At 36.7% G+C, this 16,253-nt stretch overlaps 1 protein-coding gene across 1 annotated transcript; it reads right to left on the bottom strand.

The window, feature by feature from the left end:
* Positions 1 to 412: 412 nt before the first annotated feature.
* Positions 413 to 11,004, bottom strand: LOC114535723. Its single transcript, XM_028557027.1, has 3 exons — positions 10,922 to 11,004; positions 9,530 to 9,576; positions 413 to 3,702 (listed from the first exon to the last, which is right to left on the bottom strand). The coding sequence occupies exon 3, from the start codon at positions 3,692 to 3,694 to the stop codon at positions 413 to 415; it is 3,282 nt and encodes a 1,093-aa protein (XP_028412828.1). The 5' UTR covers positions 3,695 to 3,702; positions 9,530 to 9,576; positions 10,922 to 11,004.
* Positions 11,005 to 16,253: the final 5,249 nt, after the last annotated feature.

The following is a 16,253-nucleotide window of genomic DNA, read 5'->3' as shown; positions in this document are numbered from 1 at the left end:
ATATTGGATACGGTCTTCACCTGATTTAGAGAAATATCAGAAATTCTAATAAATTTTTATTATCACGCTAAACGTCATACAATAATTATTGAAGGAGATCTTTAATCATGGCGATCACCTTTACCAAATTAGCAATCTCAGGATGGTTCGGTCCTAAATGCTCGGATTGAATTGTCAGCGCCCGTTGCTAATAATCATAAGCTTGATCAAAAGCACACATGACCCAGGCTGGTGTATGACTTGGCCACGTCAGTATTGTTCGGTCCTAATTGCTCTAATTGGATTTTCAGCGCCCGTTCACAATAAACATGAGCCTGATCACAATCACCTTTTCGGCTACACGCATTACTCAGGAGCTTGTATGAATTGGCAAGGTCAGTATGATTCGGTCCTAATTGTTCCAATCGAATTTTTAGCGCCCGTTGACAATATTCATTAGCCTGATAGAGATCACCTTTTTTGAGTTATTACTCAGGCTGTTGTATAAACTCGCAACGTTAGTATGATTCGGTCCTAATTGTTCCAATTGAATTTTTAGCGCTTGTTGATAATATTCATTAGCCTGATCAAGATCACCTTTTCTTCTACACACATTGCCCAGGCTGTTGTATGAAGTGACAACGTCAGTATGATTCGGTCCTAATTGTTCCAATTGAATTTTTAGCGCCCGTTGATGATATTCGTTAGCCTGGTCAAGATCACCTTTTCTGCTACACACATTGCCCAGGCTGTTGTATGAAGTGGCAACGTCAGTATGATTCGGTCCTAATTTTTCCAATTTAATTTTTAGCGCCCGTTGAAAATATTCATTAGCTTGATCAAGATCACCTTTTCTGCTACACACATTGCCCAGGCTGTTGTATGAAGTGGCAACGTCAGTATGATTCGGTCCTAATTTTTCCAATTTAATTTTTAGCGCCCGTTGAAAATATTCATTAGCTTGATCAAGATCACCTTTTCTGCTACACACATTACTCAGGTTGTTGTATAAACTCGCAACGTTAGTATGATTCGGTCCTAATTGTTCCAATTGAATTTTTAGCGCCCGTTGATAATATTCATTAGCCTGATCAAGATCACCTTTTCTGCTACACACAATGCCCAGGTTGTTGTATGAAGTGGCAACGTCAGTATGATTCGGTCCTAATTGTTCCAATTGAATTTTTAGCGCCCGTTGACAATATTCATTAGCCTGATCAAGATCACCTTTTATTTTACACACATTACTCAGGTTGTTGTATAAACTCGCAACGTTAGTATGATTCGGTCCTAATTGTTCCAATTGAATTTTTAGCGCTTGTTGATAATATTCATTAGCCTGATCAAGATCACCTTTACTGCTACACACAGTACTCAGGTTGTTGTATAAACTCGCAACGTTAGTATGATTCGGTCCTAATTGTTCCAATTTAATTTTTAGCGCCCGTTGATAATATTCATTAGCCTGATCAAGATCACCTTTTCTGCTACACACATTGCCCAGGCTGTTGTATGAAGTGGCAACGTCAGTATGATTCGGTCCTAATTGTTCCAATTGAATTTTTAGCGCCCGTTGAAAATATTCATTAGCCTGATCAAGATCACATTTTCCGCTACACACATTGCCCAGGCTGTTGTATGAAGTGGCAACGTCAGTATGATTCGGTCCTAAATGTTCCAATTGAATTTTTAGCGCCCGTTGAAAATATTCATTAGCCTGATCAAGATCACCTTTAAGGCTACACAACACACCCAGGTTACTGTATGAAGTTGCTACGTCTGTGTGATTCGGACCAAGGTGATTTAATTGAATTTTTAGTGCCAGTTGAAGAAATTCCATCGACAGTTCATACTGACAAAAGCGATAAAGTGTGCTGCCCAAAGATATGTACATTTGAGAAATCTCAGCTTTTTCGAAACGTAAGCTTAATAAGTATAATGCTTGATCGGGAAAATGAATGTTGTCAATAATTTCTTTGTGAAATGCTTTCAAATGCGGAATAGATTTGATTTTATCTTCTCTTTCACTAAAGTAACTCATTATTTTGACAACCCTGTAAATGTGAGTTACATTTTCTTCCTCGCTTGTACTTTTGTTTTCCGTATTATCTTTTTCAGATTTATCGAAAAGACAAAAGGTTTTGACGGCTTCATGAACAACACGATGTAGCCGGACATCACCATTGCTACCATCCTGAACAAACAGCGAGGAGAGTTTTATCGCAGTAATGACATCCTCCGCATCTACCTCCTGTTGCTCCTGAATATATTTTACAACAAGATCAAGTGGTAATGGTTCAAAAGATATCAAAGAGAAAAGGTTGAATGCATGTTCCAGGATTGTGTTATTTTCTGCACATTTTCTAACCGCTAGCAACACTGCCGTGCTCATTGTGGAGGAATATGCTGCGGAATTCATTTGTCGAAGACGTTCCTCCGTTAACCCTCTTTTACCGTTCTCAAGTTTTCGTAAATAATCTCGCCAAGAAAAATCTGGACAACTATTGGTTACTTCTCTCATATACACGGCTGCCGCGGCCATTGCCAGTGGTTGACGATCCAACTTCTCCGCCATCTCATCTAGTACTGGATCATTGACTTTGGTACACGATAATAGAACAAGCAGCTGGCGACAGTCTTGGTCATTCATTCCATGAATAAGTGAGATATGCTTAGTTGAGGTGCTGTCTTGTGGGACAGCATTTGTGTTTTGTGTTGTTAATATAACTTGGCCGTCCTTCCAAACTTCGTCTCCCTTCAAAGGCAGTAGTGGGGATATGAGTTCTAGATTTTCCACGTTGTCTACGATGATCCACCACTTTTTCCAATTTTTAATTCTGCAAGATATTTGCGATCTTAAATCTTTTATTTTCTCTTCTTTAGGTTTAGATGAACTTGAAACACTTTGCAATGCGCTCTCGTTACAATTCAGCCGACGACAAAAATCTTCATATGAAGAAAAAAGAGAATCTAAATCTTTTCCGTTCAATGTCATTACAAACATTGCTTCGTCCTTCGCATGAACATCTTTGCAAATATCTTCACAAACTTGTCTGGCGAGTTGAGATTTTCCACTGCCTGGATTCCCAGAGATGTACAAATATGTAAGTTTGCCATCGTTATCACTGCGCAACTTTTCAAGGCCTTCTCTTATCTCGTTTATCTCGTCAGAACGGTAAACGACTTCATGGGCTGGTTCAGGGGGAAGAATTATAAATGATGCAAACAGGTTTTTTATTCGAACGACCTCGTTGATTGACAGTCCCAATGCACCCAATGCATTCTCAACTTTTGTTGTCATGGTTTGAAAGTCTTTATTAGTTAGCGTTTTTTCAGGTATATTATGAGTTACTTCATTTCGCAGTTTTCGAAGAATATCGATTTCAGTCTTTTCTGTTGTACTAAGACTACAACCGATTGACTTGGAATAAAGAATTGCATCAAAAAGTACGGTACAATCCCACTCATTTGTATTTCCATTTTGAAATTTGGACAGAAGCATGGTCTTATTTGGCCTTCTTCGTTTTTTCTCCAGATTAAACAACTGACTACCACTGACGTTTGTGTCATCCCATGCTCCGAGAGAAGCCTGGTAACGTTTGTTCCATTCCTGTTTAAAGAAATTCCTCAATTCCTTCCTTACAGCATCAGTGACAATGTATTCCGCTCGAATGTAGTTTTGGCTTTCCTCGCTTTCCCATGGCAATCCGGACATTCTGGTTCCTAGAATTTTATAACAATTTAATCTAAATATTATAAGGAGCAAAATGGAACAGTCTTCATGGAAATATTCTCTTAAAAAACGCGCACAGGAATAGGAAATTATTCCATTTTCAACTAAATAGGACTTAGTTAAACCACTCTTCACGGGAACTCTTTATAAAAGAGACATATTTGCTACTAATAGATTGGAAAAACTAGAATTGTCTATCAACAAATAAATGCATTCTTCTAGACTAATTTTCGACCAGGAGTTGGTGTTTGCGTAAAAAAATCCTACTTATAGTTGTAATATCAATCATTGGAACGGCTTTTTTCAGGTATGGGTGGCGTTAAGTTGTTAAAGTCGTTAGTTTTATACGAAACATTGGGCTGCCGTATCAAATAACATTTGATTTAAATACATTTTGGTCATTGTAAATTGACGGGAACCTTTTTGAAACAAACTTCAACTAACTCAAAAAAGCCCCGTTTTTGAGGTCTTCTGCATGTATTAATCGTTTCCACTTGCAGCTCATGAATTCGGGCCTCGTTGATCTGTATATTTGTCAAATTTAACGTATATTATCTGATCAGAAATTACGACAGAAATGAAACCGTATCTTAAAAAGGCTGTGCAGGCAGCCCTGAGTTTTCGTATCTGAGTATCTGTTTTTTTGAGTATACGGTATCTATATAGACGTTTACTACCAATATATTTGTTGAGCATGATATATGAACGTGGGGTGGACAATTTATTATCCATAGTTTTCATGGTAATTTTGGTATATTGGTATCTGATCAAAAAGACACCGGGTATTTCGATATATTTGATCATTCTTATCGCAAAAGATGATGATAGTCTTACAAAAATGTCGACACAGTAATTTTTAGAGATTATTTAAACAGAGATTATTTGAACTACAAAGCGGAAATAGAACTCTGCATGAAAGGCATAGCCTGCGGTGCAGATGCTTCAAATTACAAAGGAACACACGCACATAAGCGACTGCGCATTGGAGCGTCGATCTTTAATTGTTCAGTCACATGGGCACTTTCAGAAATTAATATTTGTCCAAATATCATAATTATATAGCAATGATTATTCATGGCGTCCGTTTCCCTTTCGTACATTCTGTGTTTTTCGGTTTTAACAAAACCTTAGATCGAAATCTAGTGGGCAATCGACAATAAGTAAGGAGATTGAAGACCTTTTTTGTTGTTACTCATGCAACCTCTCAGCACATATACAGTGCGTGCCTGAGAACTCTGCAGCAAAGACAAAACTGCAAGAAGAAGCTCGACGATATCAACAGCAATCTTTTGCGTCAATACCGTGAAAAAGAAGGACAAAGGGGACTTATGGATAAAAGAAAGGCGACTGCGAAACGAACATTGTCGTTTGATGGAAATGAAGACCCAGTAGCTCTACCTATTGTTCGTCAAGACGAAAGCACACACTGTTCTTCATCTCCTGTTGAATATTTTCAACCTAAGTCAACTTCGACGCCTCGAAGACAGCAACATGAACATGTTGACGCTTCAAGTACCACTGTATCCGTAAAAGTGCGATAGAAAAGCAAAACTTCGCCTCGAATTTTGCCGGGAAATCTAAAATCGTTGGGTAAAATGTTGTGCAGAGGAACATACACAGAAGTTGCCCGGGCAGCCCGGCGCTGTGAAAAGATCAGAGAACAGATCATCATTCAATTTTTGAAGAAGAGAGTGTGCGGACATGTTTTCAAGAAAGAATCGAATCGAAAAAATTTTGCGCAAAACTGGTAAAGAGGATATTGTTCATTTCTCCTTAACAAAACTTGATGGAGAACTTAAAAAGCGAACACCTTTGCTGAGAAGTGTTTTGATGGCAGCTTGCGCCCGCAAAAGTAGCTTGGGAAGAACCCAGTTATATTGGATGCCAGCTGTGTGCATGGCCTTGTCAATCAATCTACATGAGAAATAGCCCACCATATATGACAGTCGTACACAATTTACTCCACACAATTTTTATCCAGCACGAAGGATTGATGGTATGCTATTACCTACTACAGGCTGTAGTGCATTAAAAATATTTTAATGTTCTAGTTTATCCACCCTCATTCACTATTCTGACAACGGCAATATTAAATTGTAGGACAGCCCTTGTATGTAGTTCCAATAACCATAACAATATCTACATCGTTATTATAATGCATAATATGTTACTATGTTCCTCAAATTTGCAAACATATCAAAGAATAACTGATTATTAGTATTTTGCACAAGTGAATATATTAACAAAACAATTGGCAAGCTGTTATATTCACCTTCTGGTGAATCATGTGGACAAACTATAATCGCTATACTAGTTCCAATGACTTGGTCAAGAAGAATATCAGCAAACAATGGGATACAGTTCTCGCACAGAAGTAAATGTTATTCCCCCCCCCCAAAAAGGATCTTGACCTTGACCTGATTCTCGAAAAGGTTTTCGGTTTGAAAAAAATAACTTGTCTTACGGCATCTTCGAAACATTTACCTTGTAACTTCACTCCCTGGATAAACGCCATGTTTACAACAATGATTCAAAATTATTATAAAAAAAGACGCCGGCTTAGACGAACACTCGTGCTGTAGAGATTCAATAGCATTACTTGTGGGAAACAATCATGTCGTGTTGTGGGAAACTTATAGCGTAAATTGAGGCTTTGTTGTTACCCTGGGCCTGGGAGGTTATTATATCGTAATACTATTAGTCGTATTAGACATTTCTTGTGACATCGATATTCTGTTAAATTCATGGATCGGTGCAATTCCTGATGAGAAATGAAAAATATTCATGAAAAGTTAGCAGTAGCTACTGTAGTGCATAGTTTCTGTTAAATAAAAATAATGTCAATTATCATATCGTATCGCGCTGACAATCACACAAAAAAAACGTGTGCTACAGAATTTGTAAATGTGTGGAACGAAGTTCGTCTTATATATACATGATCTAATAGACTACCAGTAGAGATAAATATAGCTAGGTTCCGTTACAATTTGAATATAATTAAGAGATTCCATAAAAAAGCGGATGACTTAAGTTTCATTAAAATAATTCATATTGAAGTGATGTCAATTGTATGAACATTGAGGATGGAGAGCAATGCACCTATATATTGCAAAATATTTCTGTTGTGCTTTCGAACATTGAGGATGGAGTGCAATGCACCTATATATTGCAAAATATTAGTGTTGTGCTTTCGAACATTGAGGATGATATGCAATGCATCTATATATTGCAAAATATTAGTGTTGTGCTTTCGAACATTGAGGATGGAGTGCAATGCATCTATATATTGCAAAATATTAGTGTTGTGCTTTCGAACATTGCGCATGAGGATGATATGCAATGCATCTATATATTGCAAAATATTAGTGTTGTGCTTTCCAACATTAAGGATGTAGTGCAATGCATCTATATATTGCAAAATATTAGTGTTGTGCTTTCGAACATTGAGGATGGAGTGTAATGCATCTATATATTGCAAAATATTAGTGTTGTGCTTACGAACATTGAGGATGATATGCAATGCATCTATATATTGCAAAATATTAGTGTTGTGCTTTCGAACATTGAGGATGGAGTGCAATGCATCTATATATTGCAAAATATTAGTGTTGTGCTTTCGAACATTGAGGAAGGAGTGCAATGCATCTATATATTGCAAAATATTAGTGTTGTGCTTTCGAACATTGAGGATGATATGCAATGCATCTATATATTGCAAAATATTAGTGTTGTGCTTTCGAACATTGAGGATGGAGTGCAATGCATCTATATATTGCAAAATATTAGTGTTGTGCTTTCGAACATTAAGGATGGAGTGCAATGCACCTATATATTTCAAAATATTAGTGTTGTGTTTTCGAACATTGAGGATGGAGTGTAATGCATCTATATATTGCAAAATATTAGTGTTGTGCTTTCGAACATTAAGGATGGAGTGCAATGCATCTATATATTGCAAAATATTAGTGTTTGTGCTTTCGAACATCGAGGAAGGAGTGCAATGCATCTATATATTGCAAAATATTTGTGCTTGTGCTTTCAAACATTGAGGAAGCAGTGCAATTTGTTCATAAATTAACAGCGAATCACAACCAGGGCGCTTATATATATATATTTAAGCGCCCTGATCACAACCGATCGCATACGAATCCCATTTTTTTGGGAATACCAACGTGATTGAACAAGGATCGCCTGGATCGGCGCTCCAATGCGCAGATGCTTATGCTTGTGTTCCTTTGTAATTCGAAGCGTCTGCACCGCAGGCTAGAAAATCATCGCTCAGCGAATGATTCGTAAGAGTAAATTTTGACGAATCAACAATCTTATGAAATATATACACGGGAACAGGGGAAAGATAAACAACAAAACCTTCTTCGCTGATCGCAGCAGCGACAAACATATCAGTGTATATACGATCAAGCAATGACTCAATTGAGACTCTTGATCAAAACAATAAACACAAAATATCAAATTCAAATACAAACCTCGTTTTGTACAACCAGGATATTATTGTTCTATTACCAAAGTGTTCCTCGAAAGACACAGTTTTTAATGGAGAGTTAGTCTTTATTTACAGCCTAATAATTTCAAAACGAATTGCTACGAATATTGTACAGCCTTCAGGGAATTCCAAGCTATTTGATATCCTGTCTTAAATAAGAGGCCAATATCATGCATGTGCATGGTAATGAAACACTTTCATGGATGTTAAGTATCGATTCATTCATACTCTGTTGCCAAACACAATTTTAAATCTTAGTTCCCGTTTACACCAGACTTAATTTGTTAGCAAAGCACGGCTTAAACGGGTACAGAGCGGCCAGATGTTGTGTGAGCAAGCATTGATTGGAATGTCACTCGCACCAAAACAATCAAAACAATATATATCAAATACGAACCTCGATTTTATTTCATGTTCAACCAGGATGGAATTGTTCTATTAACCAAAGTGTTCCTTACAATGGTCTCAAGATAAAATTTTGAATGATTACAGAGAAGTTAGAAATCGGAAGACCCGGTCTTCACAGTTTTGTCATATAATTTCAAAAACGAATATCGCGCAGGGAATTCCCCTTGTTATTTGATATTCCATCTTGAATACGTCACGTCTGTAGCAATCGATCAAGACGAAGTGAATTATCTAGTAAATTATCCTATATAGAAGACACGGGGGTTTCCCCAGTCAAATTTCCTTATTTGCACGATCTTATTTAACGAATATAAAGCGTTGAGCTACGAGATACCGTGACTACGGAAAATAACCTCTTTAGCGTAAATTGATAGTGTGCCTTGTGTGTTATTTCTCGTTGCGCGAACACAATTTAAATAAACAGTAAAACTTTACGAGCTCGTTGCCGGGTATGGAACTAACCCCTAATTGAACGCACCGTCGAGAATTGAGAATATAATATCATGTCTTGGTATGAAAGAGTGAATTTCAGCTTACGCCATCTATATTGCGTGGGTGGTTTATATTTGGATTTTTTACGTTGCTTCTGCATGGGGCCGGTTGTATCCCGTTCAGCTTAAACGGTGGATAAGTCAAAGTTAAATAACGCTCTTACATCTCTATTGGATAATTGAACTTGAATATTATGCACTAAATATGTAGTTGTAAACAGTATCTTTGTATTAAGGTTAAAAACATTTAGTTTGCTTGTTGAGTAAAACGATAGACTTGCTTTCTATTTTAAACTTAACCACCGTTTAAGCTAAACGGGCTTGATACAACCGGCCCCTGAGTGTTATCTCTGAATAATATAATAATCATCGTCAGATGCACTATAATAGATTTTTATAGCTTTATGAAGTACTTACTGTTACTTAGGAACTTGAAGATATATAATTCACTTTTCAATCATGTTCTAAACGAAAAAGTTAAATTGAAAGATGTTATTTGTATCATGCTGATTATCGGGAGTTTATTAACCGCTGCTATGTGCGAAATTTTGGTCGTTTTGAAAAACGTTTGAAGCAAATTTGCACTTCTCATCACTTATTATTAACACAAGAACAATTTTGAATCATGACAAGATAATTAACTGGTCAAAAGTGAATGAAGTTGCCTTACTTTAATACAATTCAACATTGCTATAACAAGTCTGCTTTTATTTAATTTGCATGGTCACTGAAGCCATGCATTCCACCAATAACGAGATTCGAAACAAACGATATACGGTGTCGTTTAAGCTTTTTGCGCGTCGGTTTGATATGATTGAAAACTATTTTCTCAATCTGATCGCACTTATTGAAAGAAAAATCGTTTTGACGATGTTAAACGACTAGAAATCAAATCATCATAACCTGACTCGCACTGTTAGTTTTGTTGCCAAAACTTGAAGATTGGACCTTAATGATATAAACAAACCGGGAACGTTCTGGAAATTTAAGGGGAATAATATCCCACGTCCATGGGGCTAACTAAGAATTTGGAAGAAACTATCTTCAAATAAAAAGTGTATGTCGATTTCTTTTTATATTGACTGTTCCTGGCTTGAATTTGGAGTGTGTATAATTCCACTCGAAATTAGGACTCTTTGAACCTCTGGAATTTACCTGCATCGAGTGAAGTGCCAAAAATCATAATTGATTTACCCTCACATATTAATAAAGTCTTTCTCAAAGCGAAGCGGGAAAATCTGCAGGAATTTTTGATTACACACAGATGACTGCAAATTGCATGCCAAGTTTGGTCGTTTTAAAAGCGCCTTAAAGCGGTATATCAAACTTATTCGTATTCAATAAAAACACTTACACAATTCAAGAAACATATGACAACTCGGCTTCTAAAATGTATATTTGTCTATCCAGATGAAAGGTTCATAGGGCTGTAAGACATTTCCGTATATAGGTGGGTGAATTATCCTAGAAGACACGGGGGTTTCCCCAGTCAAATTTCCTTATTTGCACGATCTTCTTTAACCGGAATATAAAGCGTTGCATGAGCTGCGAGATACCGTGACTACGGAAAATTACCTCTTTAGCGTAAATTGATAGTGTGCTTTGTGTGTTATTTCTTGTTGCGCGAACACAATTTAAATAAACAGTAAAACTTTACGAGCTCGTTGCCGGGTATAGAAAGAGTGAATTTCAGCTTACGCCATAGTGTTGCGTGGGTGGTTTATATTTGGATATTACGTTGCTTCTGAGTGTTATATTTGAACAAATCATGCGTCAATGTACTATAACATAAGTCTATGAAGTACTTACTGCTACTTCGGAACTTTAAAATATATTCTTCACTTTTAAATCATGTTCTAAAGGAAAAAGGTTAAATTGCAACATGTTATTTGTATCATGCTGATTATCGGCGGTCGACATAATGCACTGCTATGTGCAAAATTTTGGTTCTCAGTTTGAAAAACTTACCAAGCGAATTTGTAGTTCCCTCTACTTAGTTCAACTGATGTTTATAATTGTTCGATTCTAAGTCACGACAGATGTTGAACTGATAAAAAGTGAATGAAGTTGCCTTACTTTGATACAATTCAACAATCCTATGACAATTCCGCTTTTATGACGGCTAATTTGCATGGTCACATACATTCCACGAATAACGAGTTTCGAAACAAACGTTATAGTTTAACACATTTCATTTGTGGCTCTGTCTCGCTGGGATAAAAAGGATTGAGAATGTCCTGGCAATCTGATTGCACTTAAGGCCCTGTTACACGGAGCAATTTTTCTTGCAACTTGTAATGCAATTCTACTTCTAAGATATGTAAATTAGTGAAGAGTCTTGCAGAACAAAAGTGCTTGAAGTGTAATAAACACAAAAGTTTCGCTGTTCTCAAATATACATCTCTCAAAAGTAGAATTGCATTGCAAGTTGCAAGAAAAATTGCACCGTGTAACAGCGCCTTTGCTGATGAGCAAAATTGTTTTGAGAATGTGGTACAACAAGAAAAAATTAAAAAAGACGTCGTTCCATTATACACAAATTTATTGAATACTGTTAGCTCTCTGTTTTCATAATGCATTTGAAACTGAAGTATAATTGTCTGTCCTCCCGAAATAACATATAATCAATAATCATTTTAAAAACCCATTGAACACGTATAGAGGAACTAATGATATATTTTATCCTGATATCAGTTGAAAACACAGATTAATTGTTGATGTCCTAATTTTTTTGCTTATTTAAGCTTTGCTCTAAACCCTCCTGAAGTGAACATCTATCGACATGTGGTTGTCAAACCAGGTACTAAAATTCCAAGCACCATTCCGTAGGTTTAATATCTACGTCTTCTATTCGTACAGATTTAATTTCAATCTTCTTCAAATGCCGGCGAGTGCCAAGCAGCTATACAGGTTGGGTGTTGTCGAGCATAAATATTATGTTTTTGAAACAAATATATCTTTAGAAGTTCGAGTTACGTAATGCAAATCAGCTCAACGTCTTCAGATACACGACATTGGATTGAACAACTCTTTACCACTGACATAAAGCCACATTAGCACGCCTCTCTGCAGACATCTTGTTGACTTTGATTCTTGTGAGACTCGTCAGCATAATACACACATGGGCAATGTCATACCCCAGCCATCGCTGACGTATACACGACCGCTTATAATGTATTTCTTACAGAACCAACGTCTTGGTTCGCACTGTATTATTTAGTTGCAGTTATAATTGTATAGCTGGTAATAACCCAAACTATTGAGACGACTAATGGAGCTACACCATGGAGCTAAGGAGCTGCTATATTATAATGGCTGTATATTATATAATTTTCCTGGAAGTACGAGAGAAAATTTCAAATGAAAGCAACTTCTATCTTACATATTGCAGTTGCCGAATTCGATTGAAGACGGACAGAAATTCTCGTTTTGTCAAAATTTTCATATTTTTCAGTCTTACCTTAATTTTAACAGGTTTCCGAATAATAGAGTTTACGATTCACGACGCGGCTAGGGTATAGACGCGTTAGAAAAGCTTGCCGGTGACAAGCCCGACCAACGCGTCTTGTGTGATTCCGACGTGCGCGTTCTTTACGATTCTACGACGGAATTTTGTCAATTTTACGTTGTGATCACAACGCTACGAACGTAAAATGAATATCAAATATTTTTTCGTTCAAAACTTGAAATTAAGTTCTTACCTTTTATTGTTTGATTCATTTATTCCTTTAATTACAATTTCTGTGGTATTCATTATGAATTTGTTTTATTATCACATTGTGTTTTTAATATACATCAGTAGCGTACATATTTTTATCCCAGAACTTGAAGATTGCTTAAAAGCATATCCGGGATTACAGAAATTAATAAACTACGAATTTCGAGCACAAACTCATTATGCCGTTTCTTTCTCGCAAAGTTCATTCACGAAGTTCGTTTCCCATTTAAATTCGCTCTTACAAAAACCTGCATAACAAAGATTTTAAAAATCCAAAATTTTCCCGCTAAAATTGATGTTTTACCCGGTATTTCAGCAACGCGTTAGCTACTTGCTAACCATTATATTGCATTACATTGCATTATTTGGGAACCTGTTAATGGTAAGACAAAAATATAAAAAAATATTGTCGTTTATTGAATAAAGCTCCTTGTTTTCGTAATGCATTTCAGTAAATTCACATGTCTTTCCCCAGTAACGCAAAAGTGAATAATCATGTTATGGACTGTTAAATTATGCTGAACTTTATAGTCAAACCGGATGTTTTCTTTTGAACAACACTGCAGTATTGTGACCCAATGTTGCAATTTTGATTGGCAAGTCAAAGCCCACCATTTCGGCGCTTTTCAAATTTTCAAATTTTGTTGTTCGTCATAAGTTCAAATTTAGATTGTTATTTTCTAAAAACCCACGAAACGTGCTAACGGAATTGAAGTTAAAATTCTAATTATAGAGGTATGTAAATTTGTTTTAAGAAACAATTGTGCTAGAACCAAACCTGGATTAAATACTATACTGAACTGGGATCGATTTACAGAAAAAGTTATGACATCAAAATTTAGACATTTCGGTGGCTATTAGGTAATTACCTCATTCTTACTTAACAACCATTTTGGATCTATCACGTTGACAGTTGACACACTGAGAAAATTACAAGTCGCCTGTGGAAGCACTCATGCGTCAAGAAGACGCTTTTATTGACATATGTAAATTATGGGTTTATTTTTCACACAATTTCGGAGTGCGTGTATAGGTAGGGAAAACTGGGATGTTCAAACTTCAGGGCGAGTGATTAGTTCTAAATATTTAATCATTCTGTACATGCGCGTTTTATTTTCATCCCTACATGGAAGTGATTAAGCCGTAAAAATGAACATTTTTGGATAATCCGCCATGCTTGCAGAGAAGGGGGAAAAGACTGTTCATAAAACAAATGTGAAAATCAGTCGTGCATGATTGCAATAATAACGACGGAAGTGTTTACAATTTTTATATTGCTTTTTAATTATTATAATTCTCTTTTGAGATTCGTTAATTTTACAACTCACTACTATCAATGTTCACCGATCTAATTATGGTATAAAAAGAAAAACCGAATCACAAATCTTCTCTGGGTCAAGCACTTGTGGGAAGTCACATGTTGTATTAGGCATTTTGTTGAAATCACCGAAAATAGTATGACGGTATATCGGGACATTTTACATTTGATAAAAAACATGGGAGAAGAAGAAAAGTAATTAATGGACCAGTTTTCTCTGTTTCAAGGCAAAGATTTAAATTTTTCATGACTATCAAAGATAACTGGGTCATTTATAGCATCAAATATATTACTGACAGCTCCGCGCGTTGGTTGCATGTGTTTCTCTGATTAGATTTTTTAAGTCTATCTGTAATAATCCAAAAAGTTTATTCGCCATAAAGATTAAAGTTGAAGAGTGTTGTAGAAATAATTTTGGCACATTACCAGCAAGACGAGCTTAGGATAAACTAAATCTGCGAAGCGGACGAAAAGAGATGCTGCATGTGTTTGTTCCTACAGCTACATAAAACGAACCAAAATTTTAGATTCAATTTGATAAAGAATGCCAAATCATAATGTAAAATAAATTAGATTCAATTCGATAAAGAATGCAAAAGCATAATGTAAAACAAATTAAAATCTGATTCCTATTGCTGATACAGCGGCTGCACATGCATGCACGTCGTAGATTTGGTGCGGGTTGATATGCTCGCTGATACGCTGAATTTCCTGATTCTATTCTATTTGGTTTACTTCAAAGTTGTAAAAAGCTGTATGACGCTCCTCGTGGAAACCGTCGCTTTGCTGACAAAGGCCAACGTACTTAAATAAAGTTTTTACTAATTATTCCAACTTTTCGCGATTCCTTCGATCTGCTGCCAGGATATCATTTCTAAATCTTCAGCTTGGTCGTTTCCTTCAACACGTTTGCTTCAACTCTTAAGGCAGGCGCACACTAGAGCTATGTGCTTAGCAAAAAGGCATTCGTGGCTATTGGCGTAAGCCAGTTGCTCTCGCGTGCGGGCGACTTTTCAGGCGACTTTGGTCATTCGTGCTACTTACGGCAAATATCTAGCATGTTTGATAATTTCTGCCTCGCGTGCCAAAGTCCTTCCGTGTGTGGCAAACTGAAAGCAATCTGCTTATGGATTGTCTTAACAACGCATGCGTAATATACGAAAGTAAACATCCAAGATGGCGGACAGATTGCAAAAACAAAATTATGGATGGAAGTGAAGACGAAGAGGTGTTGTTATTTTTGTTGCTGTTGCGTCGGACTAGACTAGACTTTCGCTTTAAAATCCGTTATCCAAGTGCTATTAATTATATTACCTGTTTGAGAAAACTTAGTAGTTATTTCTGCAATAGCGTATCCCCGTTTCTCTCTGTTTCTAAAATCTGTAGAATTAACATCGTATAAACACCTGTATTCTGGCCAAAGATTAACCAGTTTGTCTTCCAATATGGCCTCAGCCACCAATTCGTTTTGCTTTGTTTGCACCGCCATCTTGGATGTTTACTTTCCTATATTACGCATGCGCTGTTAAGACAATCCATAAGCAGACAGTGAACTCTATATATATGGAAGGCTCGCTCCAGTTCAAAGTGTGAAGCCAAACATGGCGGATCATGAAGGCTGCTTGGGTACCGAACCAGTCCTCCACGAAGCGTAAAATGCGCGAGCCGCGCGTGGAAATTAAAAACACGAATTATAAAACTATGACGAAAATAAATAAAAAAGCTAACATTTCGGACGTTACAAAGTTTTAAAAATACGAAGTTTTTAAAAATGAATACATACAATTTGTTACAACCTAACATGGCAATGTTATTCTTTCTACAGAGGTAACTTATGCCGTATATTTGTGTTGTGTTTACAAAACTGACCGAGTTCAACTCCTACACGTTGCCGCCATTTGGAATTTTAACAGCTCGTGCGTGGAGGTCTGGTTCGGTACCCAAGCAGCCTTCATGATCCGCCATGTTTGGCTTCACTTTTTGATTACGCAATGTACTAGAGCGAGCCTTCCATATATATAGAGTTCACTGTAAGCAGATAGCTTTCAGTTTGCCGCATACGGAAAGATTTTGGCACGCGAGGCAGAAATTATCAAACATGCTAG

Source organism: Dendronephthya gigantea, unplaced genomic scaffold, assembly GCF_004324835.1.
Source record: "Dendronephthya gigantea isolate DGI-Jeju-01 unplaced genomic scaffold, DenGig_1.0 000123F, whole genome shotgun sequence".
NCBI classification, from domain to species: Eukaryota; Metazoa; Cnidaria; class Anthozoa; order Malacalcyonacea; family Nephtheidae; genus Dendronephthya; species Dendronephthya gigantea.
The sequence above is the reverse complement of the archived record's forward strand: the minus strand, read 5'-3'. Positions and strand labels throughout refer to the sequence as shown.